We start from the raw sequence: 24199 nt of genomic DNA, 5'->3' as shown, positions 1-24199 counted from the left end.
GTCTTCATCTTCCATGCTGCCCAAACCCTTATCATCCTAGTCTAGTTTTGTTTCATCTTATATTTTCTTTCTTTAGCCATTATTCATTTTCAATTTGTATTTAATAGAAGCAGAGTGCCTTGAAAAGAACCACTGTACACAAAATGTAATTTGTACATAAGACATGCATCGCAAAATGGTAACATCCAGAGGTGATGTAGGTAAACCATGAGAAAAAGAACAGTCTGATACTGCTGATAACTTATTGATATTACGCAATAGATGTCTAGCTACCTTCTGAGGGCCAGGAGTTGAGGAGTGGGTTGTGACCATCCCAGGGAGGACCTAGAACCTGATGAGGTATGGTGTGACAGCAGATTTTATTGCCGGAACAGAGGCTATTTCCTGACCTGGGTAGGACATTACAGAGAACGGTTCCCAGGTCATCACAGCACCTGGGTCTGAAAGATGTGCAGGATAGTTTCGAACGGGCAGGTGATTAAGGTTAGTGAAGTGCAGTGCCGTAGTAAAAGGGATGCCCTCTGTTTGTCTTGACAGCTTGGTGATATTAGATATAGATGGTGAGTTTGACAGCATGTTATTGACTACATTCTTAACAATTTCTAGAAATTCAGTCTCATCTCCTCTTACTGCTACTACAACTCTATCACTTCGGTCATATCTGTGATTAAGTAACATTTAACTAATTTGTCTCCCACAGTACTACTTCTACTGTGGGAGACAAATTAGTTAAATGTTACATAATCACAGATATGACCGAAGTGATAGAGTTGTAGTAGCAGTAAGAGGAGATGAGACTGAATTTCTAGAAATTGTGCACGTTAGAATATGTCAGCAGATGAGGTGTTACTGTTATGCGAAATTCAACCTTCACACAAATCTTTCTGATAGAAGGAGCAGGGATTTCATTTGAAGATGATGAAGATAGAAACGAAAGCAGGATGGGATTTGCAGCTAAGTATATGATTAATTTCATGAATAGATAAGCATGAGAAAGTGGGGAACCATCTATTACTTGATGACTGGTTTGGTGGTGGAATGAAGGATGGAAATAAGGTAGAATGATGGATAGGTAGGAAATAAACGTTAATCAATGGATGCGTGTGAGTAATGGGAAAGGCAAAAAGGTGCCACAAAGAGATGATCCGGGGGTAGCAAGATTTGACTCCAATCTAATCACTGAGGGACACTAAATGGTATGAGTGGACACGAGGCATGCATGATGACGCTAAGTGGCAGACCAAACAATTCTACATTTGACGGGGTACCAATGCCTTGTTATTCCAGTGATAACTCTCAAGGTCACAGTAGTTTGCATTCGCTTGTGAGGACGACAGTTGAATGCTGATGGGGAGTAAAAGATGAAGGGGATCGGGTCAAAGTAACTATGGAGGAAATAAGTGTACAAAAAAAGACACTTGTGTGATCGTGATATCACAAGATTCAGATGTACGATACCTGGTATATAAGAAATACAAATTTGAATGCTGGATCCCGCGCTACATCTATGGGTCCATAATAGGAATTCCCTGAAACAGGTTGTCAGTAGTAACAATGAAGATATAAACATTCAGTGCTTCATTTTGACCAAGATAAAGGCAGCTATCTGCTGTGTCTGTAATGAAGAAACACCAAATCCGATTGTTTTGACTATCACTGTATTATTGTTTCATAATTACAATCCTGAGAACTGCCCAGGAGTGTTGAACAGGACTTTATGTAAAACTTCAGCTGTGGATGTTGTTGCATATGCTTTCTATGCACCATAACATGAAACTTCAAGATGTTCCTCAATCCTTAATTTTCTTTTCTTTTATTTCAGAAAGCTTTATGTGACATTTTCCGTCATCCTTTGTTTACTTCTTTCGGGACTTGCTGTATTCTTCCTGTTTCCTCGGTCTATTGACGTGGAGTATATTGGTGTGAAATCAGTCTATGTCACTTATGACGAAGTCCAGCACTCCGTATTTTTAAATATTACGGTAATACAATTTACCTACATGTATTACATGTGCAGTGTTTTTAAATGTGCTCTTTGAGATCATTCGTGCATTTTTCAAATGTCATTTTCAATAAATGTAATGCAATGATGGGAAACGTTTGCTTAGTAGGTATGGAGTGACTGTGTTCTACCAGTAAGTTCTATGGAGACTTGGCTAACTCTTACCTTAGGAAAACACATAGAACTAAACAGACCAACAAAAAAGTGGTGTTTGAATTCATCTCTGTTGGCTGCCCTTGAGATGGACAGAGTTTAGGACCTAGCCTAATGCTGATGAAGGAATCCTTACAGACTCCACTCAGTCAACTGGAGATAGTAGTGAGGAAGAATGGAATTGCTTAACCCTCTGCTGAGAGAATACTCTAGATTTAAACACAATCGAAGAAATAGAAGGAGGAAGGCTCCAAACTTCATTTACGATTGAAGGGTGGATAAATTGCAGTATGATGTAATCTGAATTGTCTAGTTAAATGTAGGTGGGTGGCCCGATGATGTTGGGCTAGATAACTGTAAAGCTTCCTAACATCCCTGATCTAATTAATCTCTTTGTTGGTTAACGAGGCCTCACCTTCCCTAGCATGTGGGTGAAGTTTGGGGGCGCATTTCATGTAAATTGACCTAATATGGGAAAAAGTGTCATGGTTGGTATTGGTCAATGGATATTTAGACAGATGAAAAACTATTTTCTGGGTTGGACCTATGGTAGGAATAGGCTGGTTGTGGGAATGAACTATAAGAAGCAGTAGGTCTCTCGAGACCCCTCTTTAACATGTATTGTGTGAATTTGTTGATGATCCATGCTAAACCCTTGGGGAATTCTGATACCTGGTTATGGGGAAAATAGGAAGGAAGTTGCCCGTTTTTAGCTCTGGGGCAGTGTAAAGCAACCAGTAGAGCCTCGCAATATGGTTGCTTATGAGGCAGAATAGATGGGAAATCAGAATTGGATATTGCCCCCTGATAGTAGGAGTTCTCGTGCCCTCCCAATTGGACCTACAGACGAGGGCCCAGATAGCTGTGGTTCCATCCATAGTTGTACTTTACTTTGTAGATCTATTATTTCTGCCCTAAGGGAATGAATGACTTCCCAAAGTTCTTTAATCTGCATGCAGGCCTCCTCTTTTGCACCTAGCTGGCTGGGGGTATAAGAGGTTAAAGCATACAGTTGTGGGTTCTAGGGGAATAGGTGGATTAGATAAAGTGCACGGTTGCCCATTTGCTTGGATATCGCCCTCCTGCTCCTTTTCTTTGGGGCAAGTTTACAGATGTGACGTTTTTCTATTTGCAGGACATTTTATTCAATAAAGTGGCTGCTTGGTTCTTTTTTTTATTTGGCACCAGGTTTACTTGGAGCATCTGGATGCAGCATTAGCTCCACTTCCTTAATAAGATTGCTCCTCCTGGAACTGTCCTTTACCAAATAGACAATCTGGGACTTTTGTATTAATAGGTTCACCCGGGAGTTTTTCAGTCCACTTTCATTTCCCCATATCGTCTGGATAAGTTCACGGTCTCACCATACAAAAATAGAAAAAATGTATATAAATGACAAAGCTAAAAACAAAACAGGGGAGCAAGTGCCCTGAGCGGCTTGGGCCAGCAGCTCTAACGACAGCTGCACAATAAAGGAGCTTTTCACATTTATAATTGAACAAGTAGTTAGTAAAAAAAAGTCTAAACAACGAGAAACACGGATGTAGAATGATATAGCTAGTTGGTAAAGCTAGTAGGCTAAACTAGTGGGAAAAGGGAAAAAGAGACCCCCCCCCCAAAGAGGCACTCTGCAAACCTTGGTGAAAATGACAACACGCTGAGAAGGAGAGAGCGGGGGGGTGCAATGAAGGTCTTCAGCAACGCCGATCAGCAGTCCAAAAGGATACGGCGACAATACTATCAAATCCTGAGGTGGAAAGGACTGGTAAAAATCCCCTTGTATGGGTACTCTGCATGGTTGTGGGTGGCCCACATGTAAACAAGTGTGCCTAGTGCCTCAGACTGCTTGGATGATGCAAGAACATGGATCCCAACTCAGTAAACTCTACAAATGGCCAAGAAGTGACAACAAGTCAAATCTCATTAAAAAAACTGGAAAAGATCTTACCCATGGTGACACTGGGAAGATCAATTGTTATGATTGTACTATTGTAATAGTAGTCCCCATCATTCAATGTGAGGAGGCATCTTAGCCTTTGGATTTCCAAATATAATTAGTAAAGTTTGATGCCCAGTTACCAACATAAAAGGTTTTCGTTACAGGAGTACATGAAAAGATTCACAAGCCCATCCCATGGCAAACTTTCTTTTTCAGGTTGTGAATAAGCATGTTCTGTTTCGAACAAAATCCTACTTGCATAGGCCATAATATGCCTTTGAGTGTCTGCTGTGCTGTGCAAGGATAGCACCTTACTCCACTCTATCATTCACAACAATCTATGTATGAAGCTTTAGATTGAAATAAACAATTTCAGTAGCATTCTCTGTGCCTTCTTTGATTTTATTCAACCTGTTCTCACATTCACCAATGGACCAATAAAATGAAACATTCTTTTTCATCAAATCTCGCAGTGGAGCACTTACAGTTGCAAAGTCCTGTATATATCTAGGACAGTAGTTGGCCGTGGCAAGAAATGAATGTGCCATAGAAACATTGTGTGGGGGATCAGCATTTCACAGCATTTATACTTCAGCAAGATCGGTTGTCGTACCCCTATCAGAAAAGATATAGTCAAAGAACTTTAGCTTTGTCTTGTGAAACTCCCATTTATCTGCATTCAAAGCCAAACCTGCAGCAGCAAGTAAACAGCATACTCATGTGAGAGCTTTATCAGGCTCTATTTGTGTAGCTCTGAAAATCAATGTCCTCGCTATAATTGAACGCATTCACAACAAGCTGTATGATATGATGTCTTGAAAAAGTTCTGCAGCTGATGACACACCAAACTTAGTCTTTTGTATCGAAATATGGCAATATGTTTTCAATAGGTTGCAATGTACCTGCTTTTTTCTTCGAGTTCCAACTTATAATAACAGTGTTCAAATCAAGGTAAGAGAAGGCCTTAGCACCATTTAATTGTGTTATCATGTCAGCAATGTGTGGACCTGAATGTCATTCTCATTCAATTGCCTTGGCTGCCAGACGCATGTCAACGCGTATACGTACAGCTCCTTCACTTTCCTTTTCGGGCACTGCCACTATGGGAGAAACCCATGGCATGGGATTAGTAGAACGCTTAATGAGATCATGCTTAAGTAACGATTTAAAGTTATTTTTCAACAGTGTCTTCTAAATGAAAAGCAACTTGTCTATGTCTTTGAGCAACAGGACGGTTGTCCTCATTAATATGCAGCTTTACTTTCATAGACTAAAGCTTTCCTAAACCATGATACATTAAAGGGAAATGTACTTACTATTTCATGGGGAGAATTCATGTTTTAGTTCACGGAAGTCAGTTCCATATTAGCAGCTGTGCTGAATCTGAGTAGACAGGCACTTGACGCTGTACCTTGAAGCACATGGATAGGTGCTTGCATCTTCGTTTTCTTGTGTTTCGTTGTCGCTACAAATGAACCTTGACTTTTTAAGGGTGTCGAAGCAGCCCATATATACACTTTGGTTTTTAATGGCATAAGTTGCGGTAATAGAGATAATTCATTATATTTCTCCTCAGGCATAATGTTTATTGAAGCACCACTGTTGATGAAAGGTATCAAACAACCATTTACTTTCAGGGTGATCCTCAGACAATGTTTGAATGACTTTGCTTCTTTGGTTTGTCAACTTTTGTTTGGCTGGCATTTTTGTTCCCTGGCAGTGAGTTCCACATGTGCACACTTTCCATAGGTAAATACCGACATGCCACAGCCATCTTCTTCGCTTTCTCTTTATTCTCATACAGAAGAACTGTTTGGCAATGATGTTGATGGCAATCAACTCCGTTCAGTGTGGAATTGTCTTAACTGATTTTAACTTGTGGGAGCGCATCAAACGTTTTGTCTTCGTGCTGTGACGCACCTGTTTTTTCCTTTGCTTTGCGACCGTCACAAAATGGTTCTCCTTTCCACAGCCTTTATATATCCGTCCAATGGTGGGACATTTTCCTTTGTCTGGAAACAAAAATCCACATCTAAAACAAAACTTCTTTTTACATGTAGACATCACTTTGTGTCCTTCAGTCTTTTGCTTTGGCTTACTTTTCACACTCATGACTGATTCATTTTGGACACCTCTGGTCTCCATGTCAGCAACTCCTCTGTCAGCATGCTTTTCAACCGTGGTAGCCATTAACACTCGCTCCAGACTAAAGATTTCTAACAGCATTTGTCGTCTGAATTAATCTGACAAGCACCCATTAAAAACTCGAAGATGTATAGCATCATTAAATGAATTGAATTTACAGTGTTTGAGTATATCGAGTCTCTCCACAAATTCATCAATGGTTTCTCCACCGTTCTGTCGTTCTTGACTTTAAATGTATCTTTCATAATCCGCATTGGATTAAACTTGAGATTCAAAGTTTCTTCAATTTGACGATATGTGATTGCTTCATCAGTTTGTGCCATCTTCCTTATGACTTCTTTTACACCATCATCAGCAAGATTTTTGGGGCATTTGATCATCAATCTCTTGATGAGCATCAATGAACTCTTCAATTCTCCCTATCCAATCAATCCATCTATCGCAAATATATTGTTTTTTGGAGGTATTGAACAGTGGTTGAGATTTCATGAGCTCAGCAGCATTATAGACCAGTTTGGAACTTAATGACACTGCTTGTGGATCACTGACATCACTGTTCATGCAACTCATCTGTGAGACTTTGCAATGTGCTGGCCTCTGGATTATGTTTAATGATCGCTAAAAACTTGACTTTCTTCACTTCCATCTGAAAAAGTTAACTTTTCTGAGAGCTCTCTGCTCTTTATTCTTCGAAGACATGTGAAGTTGTTGTGAGCCTCACGCAGCAGTTTTGGTGATTAGCTACTTCGGCTATGGACGTCTCGGTAAGTACAACCTTGTGTACGTCTCCCTGAGCCACTTCACCAAGTGCAGCAGTACAATGACTCTCTTTAATGAGCTTGGTAAGTCAATTATTTCTTTTCTAAATGTCAATTTGCAACTTTGACACCTAGTTGATCTCTTTGCAGCACTTTCGTTTGCAGCATTATTTAGCAATTTTCCATTATCAATGACTGCGCTTTGAAAACCTGGTTGTATCTGCCTTCAGCATCAACACTCTGTCTAATGTATGACTTTATCTTAAATGGCAGCACAACACCTTTACGTATGGCTTGACCAGCAGTTTCTCAGCCACTGATGTGTAGATTCTCTGCAATGCTTTCGTTATCTTCAACTGCTTCACAGCAGCTGGAGCTGTGCTTTGTCTCCACAAATTAAGTGTTGATTCTGAACTTCTATGGCGGCACATGTGGCATGCACAAGCAGTTTGCTTGGGCCACGACAAACATTCTGGGAGAACACTGTCGATTGTAAGTTTTCTTATCCGCTGTCTCATCGCCAAATTTAGCATTCTCTCCAGCCTGGGCACCAGCTGATGTTTACGGCACACATGGAACTTAGTATTACACGTCTTTATTCGTCTGCGTGTAACTGTGAGCTCAACATTCTAAATCAGCCTTCATTGCATTCCACTCTAAAACTTACCTTACTGCTCTACGGAGTTCACCAGGAGCCAAAAGGGTTCCGTCATTGCCAACTTGCAAGACACTACGGGCAACATACTTAACAAACACTACCAACAATCTAAATGTCAACTTGGATACAGTAACGGGTTGTCCTTGGTGTCATACGCAGACGACACCCAGCTGGTGATCGCTTTTTCTAAAAAATGCCGTGAATTTCTAGGAGGATCTGTCGATCATCCCGGGCTGGATGAAGGCCAATTGCCTCCAATTAAACGCCAGTAAATCCGAGATTCTACTGTATGGGAAGGACCAGGAGCTTTGGTCAGAGCAGTGGTGGCCTGATGATTTGAAACCCGCTCCATCACCGAAGGAGACGGTAAAGAACTTGGGTGTCTGGTTCGACACCGGTCTAACATTTGAGAAGCAGACAAGAGTTGTCACCGCTGTTTGTTTTGGGCTCCTGAGAGGACTGAGGCCCTTGCTTGGTTTCTTTCCTCCCAGAGTACGCCAAACCATCTTGCAGGCCTCCATTCTTGCAAGGCTTGATTATGGCAACGCCTTCTATCTAGGTGCCAATAAAGCGAGCATTAAACGCCTGCAGAGGGTCCAGAACGCGGCAGCACGTATGCTAGTGGCACTGCTAAGATAACAATCAGTGGCCCGGGTGCTCTTGAAGTTGCACTGGCTGCCAATTGAAGCCCGCATTCAGTTCAAGGTGCTGTGCATCGCGCACAAAATTCTGAAGCATCAAGCCCCTATGGGGCTATCGGATTTACTGAAGCCTTATTTGCCCAGGCGCGCTCTGCGTTCTGCTAACCATGGTCTGGTTTGTGTCCCTCGAGTAAGGAAAGTGAGGGCAGGAGGTCGCTCGTTTGGCTTTTTGGCAGCCAAACTTTAGAATTCCCTCCCAGCAAGCATCCGAGTCATCCCTAATCTTTTGACGTTTCGGAAGTCCCTAAAAACATGGCTGTTCACCACTATCTGATATTTGACGTTTGTGAGTTTCCCTGTCTCCCTTCTAGTTTCTGCTTGCGCTGGGACGCCTTGTCGCTGAGGCAGCCATGCGCATTACACATCTTTAAATAAATAAATAAATAACTGCGATGTTTCTTTCACATCAAGCTGTCAAATTGATCCTTTAAAAACGGGCGCAGTCCCTGTCAAGAAATGCTGACTTGGTGAAGATTCACAAAACGTCCATCTAATCGCCCATTCCTATGACACAACAAAGATGCAGCCCTATTTAAAACGAGCATTAAGCAGAAACTGTAGACACTTCAGGGCCCATTACGATGTCATTCATACGAGCGTCCAATCAACATCGTCCAACATCATAGCAGAAAGGAGACCGCCCATCAAGGAGTCGGCGGTCCCGCTTCCATTATTATGATGCAACTACCATCACGGCGGTCACAAAGTGTATATTTTCTATTTAGGTTTGTGCTGGGGGTTGCAGCACAAGCCTCAATCGAAAATATACACTTTTAAAACATCCATGCATTATGTGGCTGTCATCATGCGTTGCCTGCCACCCTGCGTTGCTTGCCACATGGTGCATGTATGTTTGGGGACGCACCGAGTAAGCTGAAGGACTTAGTACGACTTGTGATATTTGGAAACATTATGTGTTATACCATAATGAAACTAAACACAAGGAGATGATGGACGGAGTGCTGAAACTTTTCAAACACTCACCCCAGTCACAGATCTGTGTTGAATCCATCATTGTTCTTTAGCTCACTTCGCCACCTCAGTTCAGACCCAGCTATATGCAAATCAGTCTTGACCCTGTGCCTCAAGGGAACAGTTCAGCCTGAACTGTTAAGCCAGGTCTTCCCTGGACCGGAAACAAGCATCCTGGGAACGGTTTCGGGGTATCAAACCAAGAAAATTTGGCACAATAGCAAGTTGATATACATTTTTAGGGCAAGATCCTTATTAAGAACCCCTTTCTTTGATTTTATACATGTCCTCTTAATGTCTACATTAAAAACAATAATTTGTATTGCATGCATGTAATTGTGTTTTTATCCTGTTGCATATTGCACCAATTTGTCTGTGGCCTCTATGCCAAGGTGTACGTGTTGGCTGTCATCATACTTCTGCCTTTTAACATGCTTGTGATCATGGTTTATGAAATAAAATAACCACCTCAAACTAAACTTTAGAAAAATGACATTATTAATTGCAGAATGAAATAAAAATTTGGGATTCAATAACTAAAAGTCTATTTTTGCTTCACTATTCCAAGACGTCCACCATGTTTATAATAAGTTTGTGAGTGACCCAAATATTGTGTACCATATATGTTCAAATGCTTTTATCTGCACTTTAGTGAATTAGGCTTGAAATCATGGCATCCAGTTGTCCAATTCATATGCCGTACAAATGTAAAAACAATTGGCTTTGCCAATATGTGTTTGGGAGAGTAGTGCAAAAGCTCAAGCAGGCTACTTAAGCAGTCAAGTCAGACCTAACACGGCTTTTATTTGCACGTCATGATAATCCTGCATTTCTTTCTTCACCATTTTAACAGAAATCCATCTACCTCTTAGCTAAAGTTTGGTATGCGTTTTTACTGTGACTTTACATGTCGAGAAAAATATAGTATATTTTCCAAAAGTCGTGAATTATGATGGGGTATGAAAGCATAAGTTGCGTACACTACTGTGCAGATTCACAATCTTCTTAAAAGTTTGAAGATCTGCTATTCGTAAGTTTCTTCGTAAGATTTTAGTGGAGTTTTGGCATTTGGTGATATTTACATTTGTGTACTGAAAAAGGATAGCAAGTCCTGGATTTCCTGCTGCCTTTCACTTGCACCTGCGACAGGCAGCATAAGTAACTGTGGCAGAAATGTGCAGATCAAGAAGATACTGATTTGCAACCGCTCTGCTGATTAAATATATTTAGTTTTTTTGTGAAAAGTGTGGAAAGCTTTGTTTCTTTACTTTTGCTTTGCTTTTACTTTTTCACCAAGGGCAAAACTGTACAGCTATGGCTCATGTAGGATTAATGGTCGTCCATATACATTTATGCATAAGAAAATAGGTCCACAAAAAATGTGTTCGGTATCTTTTTAGACTTGTAAAAGATTTCGTGTGTGTTTGCTAATGCTTATTTTTAAATTCAGTATTTTTGTAAATATTTTCTTGCATTAAATTAATAAATGAAATTACATTCGCACTTCTAGTAAATGTGCACTGCTTATGAACATGTATTCCAAATTATGAAAACAATAAATATGAAGAGAATGATAGCATAAATAAGCAAGCATTGACAAAGCCAACATTTCTAGCGTTGACCACGAGCATATGGGCTTTGCCAGTGCGTGCTTCTCTAATGTTTTTGTTAATCTTTATTATAAAAACATTAAAATAAATGGCCGCAAATGCATACACACGCTTGCTCATGTACATGAGGCTATCTTTAAATATTATTGTAATAAAGTTTTACAAAAACATCCAAATATGGCCAACTGTGTGTGCTACACATGCATGACTGGCTCTCTGTCATTGGGTTAGAAGCCCATCCAAAGTCAGCCACCTGTTTGTGCATGCATGAGTCATCTTTGAATGGGTTGGAGGCCCAAACACACAGAATGCATCCGCTAGCAGGTCATCCACAGGATGCGGCTCAGTGGTAGCTTCAAAGTTTTCTTAAAAATGTAAACTATTAAGTTACAAAATGTTTTTGTTAACATTAACAAAACATTAAAACCTTGGCACATAAGAGTACAGGTGTCTATGAGGGACACCATATTGAGCTTTGACAGACACTACAGCAAACCAATAGATAAAAAGGTTTGGCTGAAAGCCACTATATATATTGTCTATATATTTTTAGTGAAATCAAAAGGTGCTGGCCATCGCCAAACGTGGTAGACCAGTTTTGGTAGGCCATAGCAGGTCGAAAACACATTGGCCTATCAGGCAAACACAATACAAGTCAGGTGTTTTCTCCACTATAACACATTACATTTTCTGACCATGAATAATAAACTTTACAAATATACATAATTTTGACAAATTTCTTAAAGAAAACCCACCACTCTACTATGGTCTGCTTTTGAGTTTTATGTTCATCTATGGTGGGAAAATGAATTGAGTAGCCAAGCAACTACCGACAAGAAAGAAGGTTACCCAGAGGCTGGGCCTGGATTCACAGTCATATATACATGTGCCTCACTTTCCATTACTGCGGTCGATACGCTGAACGTTTCCTCATCACGCATAGGCAAAAATAGAGGTAGGAGGGTAGAGAATTAGGATTGTTAGATGTTACTACTGTGAGTAACTTATTAGGTTTGATTTGTGTGGACGCTTTTGCCAAATGGGACTGTGGGTCGGTCACCTTCATCATTTGGCTTCTTTTGCTTCAGGGCTTTCAGACTCTGGCATAAGAAATTGTCAATAACATCTTTGATAAACCCACAGGAGTATTTTAGTTTGACTATATTTCTAAGTGCTGTTCGGGTTTATCCTTCCTCCTTCAATGAAATGAGGGAGGGAGTATTCTGTATCTAAATTAAGTCAGCAAGCAGCCCAGTAGCTTTGGGAGGAGAGCCCTGACAATTCACACAAAAATGGATGCTACAGAAAAAGTTTTGCTATATTTTCTGTAGAATCCTTTTTTCACATGCTTTTGTCTTTGCTTGCTCCCTGGTACTGCTACCGAAACAAGCATTTGCAAAGCCACTAGGTCTGACTTTTGTACAGCATGTGCATGCCCAAACTGTAGGCCATACAAATGTCACACCGGTTGTCTTTGCCAATGCATGTTCATTATGGCTTCTCTGTGTCCTGATGGCTCAGCAAGGAAATAGTTTATCCAGTGCCTTCCTAAACCAATCTTGAAGATATTGCGTGCCAACTTTTGTAGATACTGCTTTATTAAATCTAACACAGTTCAACATTATAAATCTAGCAAGTGTGTTTTTCCTTTAGTGATTCCCTTGGTGTTTGGGAATATTTCCATCGATTAATGATAAATGTATGCAGTTAAATGCTCAAAATTTAACTTATTTATTTAATTTCTCATGTATGCTTTTAGTGGTTTTGCTCAATATGTTTGTTGTCCTTAAACGTGTATCCATTATTTTAATCTTTTTTTTTTTACAGAATACATTAAACATAACAAACAACAATTATTACTCCGTGGACGTGTCAAACATCATTGGGCAAGTTCAGTTTTCCAAAACTGTAATTGGAAAATCACGCTTAAACAATGTTACAAGTATAGGACCACTAGATAAGAAACAGGTAACATGTGCTTTACAAAGTTGAGACTTTACTAGATTAGATGTTGAGTTTTTTGGTTGCTTACTATTAGCATTGTAAAACACAAAAATGAAAAGAGTGTACTAATTTGAATAAAATACGAACAAACACCTCATTGCAGTTTTGTTATTTTAAGAGTTGACAATGGCATGCTACGTAATAGCAAAATACTTTTGGTATTTCCATAAGAATTACCAAATCTGAATTGTCCTAAAGTTCCTTTATATATAATATATATATTTTGCTACCATTGTATTTAGTATGTTGTACTTCAGTCTAAACTTTGAATTAGAATGGTTAGTTCCATCTATAGAATATACAGAGTCTACAGAAATAATGCATAAGGAACTAAATGGTCTTTTTAGATACCGTTTCTAAAGTATTCTCTTGCAAGGTTCTAGATTGGTTTTGTGAGTCCATTGTATTAAAATTATAACCTTACCTTTATTTGCAGATTGACTACACGGTGCCAACAACACTTGGCGATGAATTGAGCTATATGTTGTAAGTGACTAAATCTAATTTGCATGCATCTTATCATGCCACATGTTAATTGAGCCATTACGTTTTTTTCTTCAATCGTTTACCTAAATGTTTGTGCTAAACTGCCTATTCTTGTATTTATGATGTCATTATTAACTAACTCTTTGCTTTGTTTAAATTGAATCTTTACAAAATGACGTACTTAAGGATACGCATTTCCCTCTTGCTTTTCCCAATAACAAAAGAAAGCTTTCTTTTAAAATGTAGTGAAATAGAAGGAGCTAGAGGTATGTTGAGTAGGAAGAGTTGTGGCCAATGTAACCGATTTTCCAACTAGGCTCCCGTGCCCTTTAATTGCAAAAAATGAGAATTGTCAAATAAGGATGTTCTCATTTTTGTTTCTATTTGTGTAAAGACAATTCCCAGAGTATCTAGAAAGGTGGTGGGTGATGTTTGCATTAAAGAGGAGGAATGGCAGCATTGGCTGAACTGTAATTGTTATTTTCGAATAAGGGTGTGCTCTTTATATTTGTGGTACTAGATTCGGAGACCACACATCTACGTTGTTTACCTAAAGAAGCAGTACTACACTAGATCTGCTCCTAGGAACTGTTAAAGAGCTGTTAGGAAGTGTATGGCACCAGCTTTTCCTTCTCCATGTACCCTCAATTTCATAATAAAGGCCCTTCCTGTTAGATTTTATTTTAAAGCTATGGGCAAAGGGACATTACAGTAATGACGACAACTGTGCACTAGTATGTTACTAGTTACTATGTGGCTCATAAAAAAATCTCTCTGCCTTTTGATTGAGAATAATCTTGAAAACCAAACATTTCAGACTAGCATTCAAAAAAATGATTGAAGAGTGGCACATTCAGGTCCATACTAGGCATCTTTCTCTACTCCAATTTCCTCTGACTCCGTTTTTCTCATTCATACTGTTTTTCCTTTTACCTAGCCCCAAGGCTTGGATTATGAGGTGTGTGTTTATACAAAACTCCTAATTAATGAAATAAGTTATATAAAACGTATTGATTTCACACTAGACAAATTCAATGTTAATTAAAGAGAAGAGAGTCCAAAAATTACTCTCCAGTACCAGTGCAACCTGTAACTTACAGGAATGGGCTCCAACTCCACGCTGAATCTTCTTCTTCTAAGCAACAGATCTTTTTCACCATTTTTTAATATCAAATCAAGTCGGTCATCATCATAATTTACAGTTTAAATTCAGTCGATGAGAGTTTTAAGTAGATTTTAACACTTTATTCTCTTTAAGAGATTAGTAAATTATTTGTATTTCTTTTTATTCAATTAGTAAGTGAGATAAATCAGTTTACAGAAATTATCAAGAAAAAATATGGTTAGGGTCATCAATTATACAAATTAGCAAGCATGTTCCATGAAAGAAATGAGTCTCTATTCTATGTAAGTGCAATAAAACGAAAAATAGTGTCCATAAGGAGGTCAGGAAAGGAGCAAGATCAAAGGAGCTTTAAAATCATAATCAAATCAAGCAGTTAAATTCCTTATGAAAAGTAGTTCATAAAACTCAGCCGAGTCTCAATTCTCCAAAAGCATCAGCATAAAGCTGCTGTAGTAAACCGATTCAGCAGTATCTACACCCATCTGGATCGGAAGGATAAAGAATTTTGACTTACAAAGTGCCAGGCAACAGAAATTGCCATAAGCTGTAGCTTACAGAAAATAGCTCTGGGTGCAAAGAAAAATTAGAGTAAGATGAGCCAGCTCTCTGGGAAAAAGACAAGAATGAGGATTGATATGCGCTCTCTATCTAGGAACACACACTAATATAAAAGACTAGAGAACTTGCTAATAACAGTGTTGCCGATCTGGCCACTCTGGGCCAATCAGAAGACATGATACAATGTTGAGCAGCTTTGTTCTTCCTTTCCCACAGCAAATACATGGACATACAGTCCACTATCAAATATATTAGCAGACATTACTAACATTTGTGTAACTGGGAACGGCTAACTTTGGTTCCCAGGGAATTCTATTCCAGTGCCTAGTCTATCATTTATTCAGTGTTTCACTGAGTAACAATCAACTAAAGACTGAAATATTTGCAGGCAAATCTCTAGTTAAGGAATGACTTTTTGTATTTCTTATAAGTATACTTTATTGCTAAAATTGTGATTCTCTATTCAATATTATATGCACACAAGATAGATAGGAAGTTCAAGCTTGGTTCAGAGTGCACTTTTGAGTCAAATACATCATCAATGTTTTTTAACCAGGCTTAACTAGAAATATCATGGGGGGCGTGGCTAAACGCCGATCATGGCGGACGTGTAGTTTTTAAGCTACGTCCGTAGCCCACGATACTTGCTGCACATCCTTATCCCTGACCACACCACTCACCCGGATTCCACCCCAGGAACCTCCGCAGCGGCCAGTGGGGCGGCGGCGACCGGCATCTGTCTTCCGGCGCTGCCCGGGATTGAGCGCGAGGGAGCTGACTGGCTGGGCCTGCGCCAGGGGGTGAGGCCGCGGTCCCGAGTTCCGGCGCGCCCGGACCCACGGCGGCTGACCAGCGAGACGCTGCGGGACTCTCGGAGGTGCCTGCCGGTACGAAAAGCGGCTGCGCGACGGAATCCCTGCCCCTGCTTTCGCTGTCCTGGGACTCCCCCTTGGAACCACCTGGAGGGGCCGCCCTGACCGCCGAGCCCGGCCCACCTTGCCGGCGGATCCGGCCTGGTACGCCGACGCGACCCCACCGCGGTGAGGCCCGCACGCTACTGGGGTCCGACACACTGCGCGACGGCCATCTGGCGTCGGGAGGCGCCGAGGTGCCCTGAGACCTGCCGCGTATGCCCGCAGGCGAACAGCGACTGCACGGCGGGGCCCGGCTCCACACCCCCGGTAGGGGACGCCATCTTGCTTCGCCCTCCATGGCGCCGGACCACCACCCAGAATAGGGCAGGAAGGGCTGCCGAGTGAGGCGCATGAGGACACGCACCGTGACCAACGGCGGAGAGACACTGCAGGGCACACAGTAAGTCTACGAGCAGGCGCAAGAAATAGCGGACCCAGGAACCATCCTGAGCTGTGTGGTGGGTCACTGCGCCCTACAACACCACTGTGGGGGCTGCTGAGCAAAACTGCGGAGGGCCCTTCATGCTGCATTGCCCTCCAGCGTCTCAATCCTGATTGAGCCGACTCCCGCTACCCCAATTGCCCCACTGTGGCGCAGTCGATCACCGATGCTGCACGCCTACACCCACCTAGAGCGCTACCCTCGTTGCGGGCCCGGCAGGCTCCTTACCTCTGCACAGGCACCTACAACATTGGTATCCCATCTCCTCGCGGACTACCTGCTGCCGGGATTGCCAGACCCCTCGACCTTTGCACACTGCCACGTGGTGAGGACTGCCTCGAGCGTGTGCGCCCAGCGCAGCGGTGCCCTGCACACCAGATCCATGGGGAGGCACAGGGGCAGGGCCCAGGACCAGGGCGCTTCGACAGACATGCAGTCTACCGGTTCGGAAGACCCACTGGCCTCCTCAAACGCAGATGCTATCCCGCCGACCGGGAAGGGATCGCAAGACGCCAAACTGGACCTTATCCTAAACGAAATCAGGGCTACAAGGGAAGCGCTAGAATCGCGAATGGACACCATTACTCCGAGCCGATCACAACAAGCTTGCAGAGAGGGTATCGGAACAGAAGATAGCGCTTAATGACCTGATACCCCAGCAGACGGAACACTCTACAAAGATCGAGGGCATGGAAAAACAGCTTAAACAACTCTGGGACAAGGTGGACGATGCGGAAGGGCGAGCCCGGCGCAACAATGTCCGCATTTTGGGTATTCCGGAGCGCAGCGACGGAAGGAACCCTACCCAATTCGTGGAAGACTGGCCTAAACAGATGGTAGGCCCGGAAGACCTGACGGCCCTCTACAGTGTGAAACGGGCACACAGGATGCCCTCTAAACCGCCTCAACCGGGAGCGCCACCGCGTCCATTGATTGCTCACCTCCTCAACTACAAAGATAGGGACACAGTACTGCGTGCTGCTCGGGAGAAAGCTCCGATCCGTTATGAGGACAAGACTGTGTCGGTGTACCCAGACTTTACACAGACGGTACAACGAGCCAGGTCCACCTTTCTGGGAGTCAAACGCAAGCTTCGAGAGCGGGATTTGAAGCATGCCCTCCTGTTTTCCGCCCGACTCAAGATTCTACATGGCAACAAATCGCACTTCTTCGACACACCGGAAGAAGCGGAGGAATGGATGGAGGTGACGCTAACGCCGACCACCTCGCAGGACCCATTTGCTGAGGGTGGGAGCATCGGTCGACGTCATCGGCCGAACCGACAACGCACTACTGCTGCCACTGGCCCAGCCCCCCAACATAAGGACCCCCCGACTGGACAGGACACGACGACCACTTTGGAAGGGCACCCGAAGGTGGTGAAACTAACGGAGGAGGCACTGGCGGCTCACGACGCGGACACGGCGGGGGACATCGCCAGCATGTCGGGCACTCGCACTGAGGTCTCGGGATCGGCGGACAGCCTGCAGCTCTTCCCCAAGATCACGGCGCAAATGGCTGCGGAATTCTGACACCGACGCCTTGAACACTGCCTGGGTGGTAATGTATGAACTGTATGCCTGGCATGACTGGCCATGAACAGGTGGGTGGCCTAAAGGGTTAAAATCTGCTTAGGGTTTGCTATGTCACCACGGCCTAGCACTGATCGGCATTGCATTGACTATACCCCCCATCGTATGAACATGGTTTTGTTTGACTTTCACCCACGTTGGGTACCGAGGTTTGGACCCCGGGTCTGTTTATCTGGGGACCTCATTGTTCAGGGGTTAACCGTTTACTTGGCACTCTCCCACTACTGCAGGGTACAATTGGCTTGCTCACCGACGAGCACATCACTGACACAGTACACGATCAGTCATGGGGCCACTTAATGTTTACACTGTGTGCACCTGGAACGTGAGGGGCATGGGCTCTATCCATAAAAGATATAGAATACTGGCACAACTCAACCGAAGAGGGATCATGATAGCTTGCCTCCAAGAGACACACTTGAACACTGCTGAGGCCTCGAAACTGTCCAAGAAATGGAAGGGCCAACTCTTCGCCACGTCCTACTCTGCATTTTCGAGGGGGGCGGCTGTCTGGCTCCGCAACTCTGTGCCTTTTCAACCTATGGAGCAGAGAATTGATAAGGAAGGGAGATATGTCTTTGTGAGGGGTATGCTGGATGGGACTGCTGTTGTACTCGGATGTGTCTATGCACCTAACTCGGGGCAATCAGACTTTCTAACCAGGCTTAATGATGTGTTAGTGGATTGGGCGGGATATCACTGGATTGTTGGGGGGGATTTTAACGCTGTGCTAGATGTTACGTTGGACAGATCACATCCACCACTACACGCTGCAGACAGTAGGAAGCAGGCGGCTGCGCTGACGCAATGGGCCGAGGGGTGGGACCTGACAGACGCTTGGCGCAATAAACACCTCTCTGACAAGGAGTATACTTTCTTTTCCCCGCCCCACCAACTGCACACCAGAATTGACCGGGTGTTTTGCTCCCGCCCTCTGTTGGGGGCGATCCTCACGGCACAGCATATGGGAAAGACGCTTTCAGACCACAACCCTGTAGAACTGACGATACAATGGGGTAGAGTGCTGACGCCGATCCCGACGTGGCGTCTACCTGTTGAATTACTAGAGGACGCAGTCTTCAAGGCATCAATTGCGTCCGCCATAGAGACCTACTTTGGTACGAATGCTGATACAGCTAGCTCTAGACACATTGAGTGGGATGCGTTTAAAGCGTACATAAGAGGTGAGGCGATGGCCGTCCGGGTGGGTATGAAAAGGGAGGTGATTGATGGACTCAAGGACATAGAGGGTAAATTGGCCATGCTAGAGCGGGAGGCGGCGGTCACAAACGTACCCTTTACACCACTACAAGAAGCACATATTAGACACGCTGAGCTGCTAGAGGACTTACGCTTACTGGACTACCGAGAACACACTGCCAAACAACACACGCAAGCTGATAGGTTGGGACCATTATTAGCTCGCAGCATCCGGGGCTCCCCGACACACCTCCCCATATTGGAAATAGTGGACCAGGGGGGGTACGCTGACCTCGACTCAATTAGGAGTTAACATTGCGTTTAAGGAATACTACACTACGCTGTATGGCTGGCATCAGCCTGTATCACAAGTAGCCTTGGAGAACTTCATGGAAGGATTGGATCTCCCCCAACTGACGGCTAGGCAGAGCGATTACTTGAAACGTCCTATAACTGCAGCAGAAATTAGACAGGCAATACGTGCCCTCCCAGGGAATAAAACCCCTGGGACGGACGGCTTGCCCGTAGAATTTTATGGGGCATATACTGACATACTTGCTCCACGGCTACTGACTATTTACCAGGAGGCGCTGCGGACTGCCACTCTACCACAGACTTCCCTACAGGCGTTGATAACTTCTCTCCCGAAACCGGGCAGGGACGGTATGCAACTGGCTAATTACAGGCCTTTGTCTCTACTTAACACCGACTACAAAATACTGAGCAAGATTTTGGCCACTAGATTAGCGCAATACATCCCCCAGCTGATCCACCCCGATCAATGCGGGTTTGTGCCTGGTAGAAGTACTGCTATGAATCTTCGTAGGCTGGCCCAACTGATGCCACGAGACCAAGGTGACGTGAGCAAGGAGGGTTGTATTTCCCTAGACCTGAAACAAGCCTTCGACTCCCTCAGATGGGACTTCATGTTTGCAGCATTTGCAAAGTTCGGGCTCCCTCCGGAATATATTGCATGGGTCCGACTACTGTATTTCCAACCCACGGCACGAGTGCGTACGTCCAGGTGTATCTCTGAACCCTTGGCCATCTACAGAGGCACCAGACAAGGGTGCCTGCTCTCTCCGCTCCTTTTTGTTCTGGCACTCGAGCCGCTCCTTTGTCGGCTGCGTAGGGAAGCACCTCACCGGGGCATTCAGAGAGGCGGGAAAACTCATGTGGTATCTGCGTATGCGGATGATATAATCCTGTACCTCCGTGATGTCCACGGTGACCTGGACCCAATCCCCGCGCTTTTCGAGGAATTCCGGCTACTGTCGGGCCTGACGATTAGCGGGCCCAAGTCATATGGATATTGCTTTAATGCTACTAGTCCATCTACACCACTGCTCTTCCTGCCCTATACCTTCCAAATGGCGGAAACCACTTTCCGCTATCTTGGAATACAAATCTACAGAGGTGAGGAGGAGATGATAGACGGCAACCTAGGCAGAGCAATACGGGCACTGAAGGCGCAGGTACAGTTTTGGACATCGCTGCCCCTATCCGTGATGGGCAGGGTAGCGATCTCGAAGATGGTGGTGCTCCCCAGACTCATCTACTTCTTCACTAACCTACCGTTCCTAATCCCGGCGCCTTTTTTCTAGACGTTGGACACACTACTGACGGAGCTAATATGGGGATCGGGGCGGAGACGCATAGGACTTGCCAAATTGCAGCTGACCACTGGGACAGGAGGACTGGGAGTACCAGACTTCCGGGCCTATAATTTCGCCTGCCAGCTACAATGGCTGGCATACTGGCTAGCAGGCCGAAACCTACATGAAATAGACATGACGGAGGAGGATCGCTCCACTGGGAGGATCCATACTCTTCTCTTGCCCCATTCGGAACTTCCTAGGGACACCCCCCCTCTTCTCCGACTTGCAATAAGATATTGGCGGAGGGCGGTTAAGTACACAACCTCCGCGACTACGTACGCCCCCGCAATCCCGTTACTGGGTATTCCACTGGAGTCCGGAATGCTCACGACGCACAGACTAACTTTGTGGCACGACGCAGGGGTCATGCACATTGGGGACCTGTTTGCAAATGGACACATGATGTCCTTTGAGGACTTCAGGACCGCACACCATATTCCGGGAGGTTTGTTCTCTTATATGCTGGTTTACGTCACTTCGTGACAATGATGTGGCCACACAACGGTGATGAGCCTCCCACTAACCCTCTGCTGTCAATGCAATACCTAATGGGGACGGGAAGCCACCTGACTAGATGGCTGACTACTGGCATCAGAGCGGGGAGAGCGAAATCTCTGTCGCCCTTAAAGGCGAAATGGGAGGCCGACATTGGACGGCCGCTCGAAGATAGGGAATGGGAGCGTATTCTACAACACCCCAAGAGAGTGGCCAGAAACCCGAAGTTCAAATTTATCCAATTAATGATACTGCACAGGGCGTATCTCACACCTCGACGTATACATGCTATGTTCCCTGACGCTTCGGACTCTTGCCCTCGGTGCGGTACAGATGATGCCTCACTGCTGCACATGCTCTCGGACTGCCCGAGATTGGGCTACTTCTGGACTACTATACGGGAAGAGCTCACTACCGCGGGTGCACCCCCCTTGCCATACACACCGGAACGTGCTCTACTGGGACTGGGCCCGGCGGCGCGCAAAAGGAGTGTGTCGACGCGCTTTGCTGATTTGGCTATACTGTTAGCGAAACGCGCTATAACCATGCGATGGAAATCGCCCAAGCCACCAGACCCTGACATGTGGAGGTCTGAAGTTGTACGCTGGAGCAGGGCGGAGGGGGAGGCGTTACAACGTGAGGAACGCAGGGGCCATAGGAAAATATTGATTTCGCTGGACTGGTTTACGCTACTGGGGGCTTTTGAAACAGCGGGAGAAGATGAGTCTAATGTCGTATCCCCCGCAGTTTGAATTATGACTTGATTGTAATGCACAGCCAATTGCCGTGGACGTCCAGGGTGCTACACGACACGACTACATTGGGGCAACCCGTCATACTGACAATTGTGCCTATTGTTGATTGCAATGTCTACTGTATTGCTTAACAGCTGCTTTATCTTTTATGGGAGTAGCCAACTACCAATGTACATACTTAATTTTCTATACGGAGCGCCTAGGGAAGTGATGCCAGGGATGTGGGAGGGGGGTGAATTGAGGGGTTTGTTTGATTACCTATAGAAGCATCAAAAATAAGAAAATGTTTACGATATATGCCTCCCTTATACCGCATAGCACCTATTATTGCACTATTACTTGTATGATGCCAATACCATGCAATGCTTTCACAATATGCAAATAAACCTATTTAAAAAAAAAAAACTAGAAATATCATGTCCAATTGTTATCCAGTGCAGTGCCTAAGGTAACTCATTATCTAGAAAAGATTTAGTCAACATTCTCTTATTCAGATCTTTAGTAGTTGTTAAAGATATTTGTTTACAGTAAGATTTCCGACTATCCACTTTAGAGCCAGGTATATTGAATATGTTTCTGCAGGGTTTTCTGTCTTAGCCCATCTTCCAGAGGAAAACTATACTTTTACTAAACATTTTGTAAAATGACGGTCAGAGCTAGACTTCTGTTCTTTCTAGATTGTTTTTTTTTTATACAGTTATATATAGCGTGAACTTGACCCGGTATCGGGTATCGGAGCGCTTTACATAAGACCAGTTGCGTTACATGAGGACACATTCATTTTTGTTAGGCACGGGGAGATTAAGTGATTTGGCCAAACTCACAAGATGTAAAGTGTCCTCGCTGAGACTCAAACCCTGTTCCCCAGATTCGAGGTTGACTGCCCTAGCCGTTAGGCCAACTGCTCTCCCAATAAGGCGAGTTTCATATCCTTATTTCCTCATTGTCCTTATTTAGTAAAAAATATGCTTAAGAATGTACACACATTATGAATTCGGGAATTCTGCAATGCTGGATATGCAAGCACTGGCCTTTTTCTGAACAGTGTGTCTGCACTCTCTTTTATGTAAAATGGATGGGCTAGAATTGAGAGGTTGGAAACTCTTTCCCAACTACCGCATCCTACCTTGTCGTAGAGCAGAAGTGGTTCTGGATTTATGCATGCTATTTCTTATTCATTAAATATAATATATATATAAAATGTAGTTCTTATCAAACATTACCACACTACTGTTCAACATGTCGGTATAGATTGCCAGTTTGAACATTTTGGGTCCTCGGCGAAACATGTTAAGTGACAATGTAGAAAAGTAAATTATACTTCCCCAAACAACTGCAAAGTAACCGCTTTCATGTATAAATGTTTAAAGAATATAATTCACCATAGGTAGCGGTCAGTTGGCCCTTACAACTTTTACAGAACAGGACACTAGAGACCAGAGGTATCATTGAACATGTCAAACCAGTCTTTGCAATTTAGGCACACTGTATGTAACTTGCTTAATATTTTGGAAACATTATTAATTTGAGGCCATACAAGTTAATGATTCATAAAGAGCTATGATGTATTTTGTCACCCCCTGTGAATGCCTGAAAGAGACCACAAACCTTCATCACTGCATTTGCATTACTTCAGTGAAAACATTGTTTTTCAGATTTTCAGAGCAGCCTGTCTTCCTTAAAGGACAGGTTGTGCTTTTTTAATTAAAACATTTCCATTGAAGGAAATACATGGGGGGGGGGCTTGCAGTGGTGCTTTGTATCACTGTCTGTTCCAGCTGAGGCCACACAATGCTATTCCCAAAGAGGAAAAAGTCCTCAAGGGCAGCTTTCCCTTATTAACCAGCTATCACCCCAACTCGGGTGATAGTAACTGATCATTGTGTGCAAGCACAATTGCAGTTGGAAATTGTTGATGCATACCACATCATTGTGACTGCCCAATAGTACAGGGACAACGCCTCCATACCCCGTGTATTTGCAATTCAGTCAGTCAAACAGAGCCTTTTTACAAGTTAAAAAGACCACCCA

At 43.7% G+C, this 24199-nt stretch overlaps 1 protein-coding gene across 2 annotated transcripts in view; it reads left to right on the top strand.

Annotated features, from left to right (window-relative positions):
* Positions 1-24199, top strand: part of TMEM106B (transmembrane protein 106B) — a 104491-nt gene that overhangs the window by 61582 nt on the left and 18710 nt on the right. For both annotated transcript variants that reach the window (XM_078663782.1, XM_078663783.1), the window contains exons 4-6: positions 1823-1982; positions 12766-12906; positions 13379-13428. In XM_078663782.1, the coding sequence (XP_078519908.1) occupies positions 1823-1982; positions 12766-12906; positions 13379-13428 (351 nt within the window). The remainder of the gene's footprint in view (positions 1-1822; positions 1983-12765; positions 12907-13378; positions 13429-24199) is intronic.

The sequence above is a fragment of the Lissotriton helveticus genome, chromosome 10, assembly GCF_964261635.1.
Source record: "Lissotriton helveticus chromosome 10, aLisHel1.1, whole genome shotgun sequence".
Taxonomy (NCBI): Eukaryota; Metazoa; Chordata; class Amphibia; order Caudata; family Salamandridae; genus Lissotriton; species Lissotriton helveticus.
The sequence above is the reverse complement of the archived record's forward strand: the minus strand, read 5'-3'. Positions and strand labels throughout refer to the sequence as shown.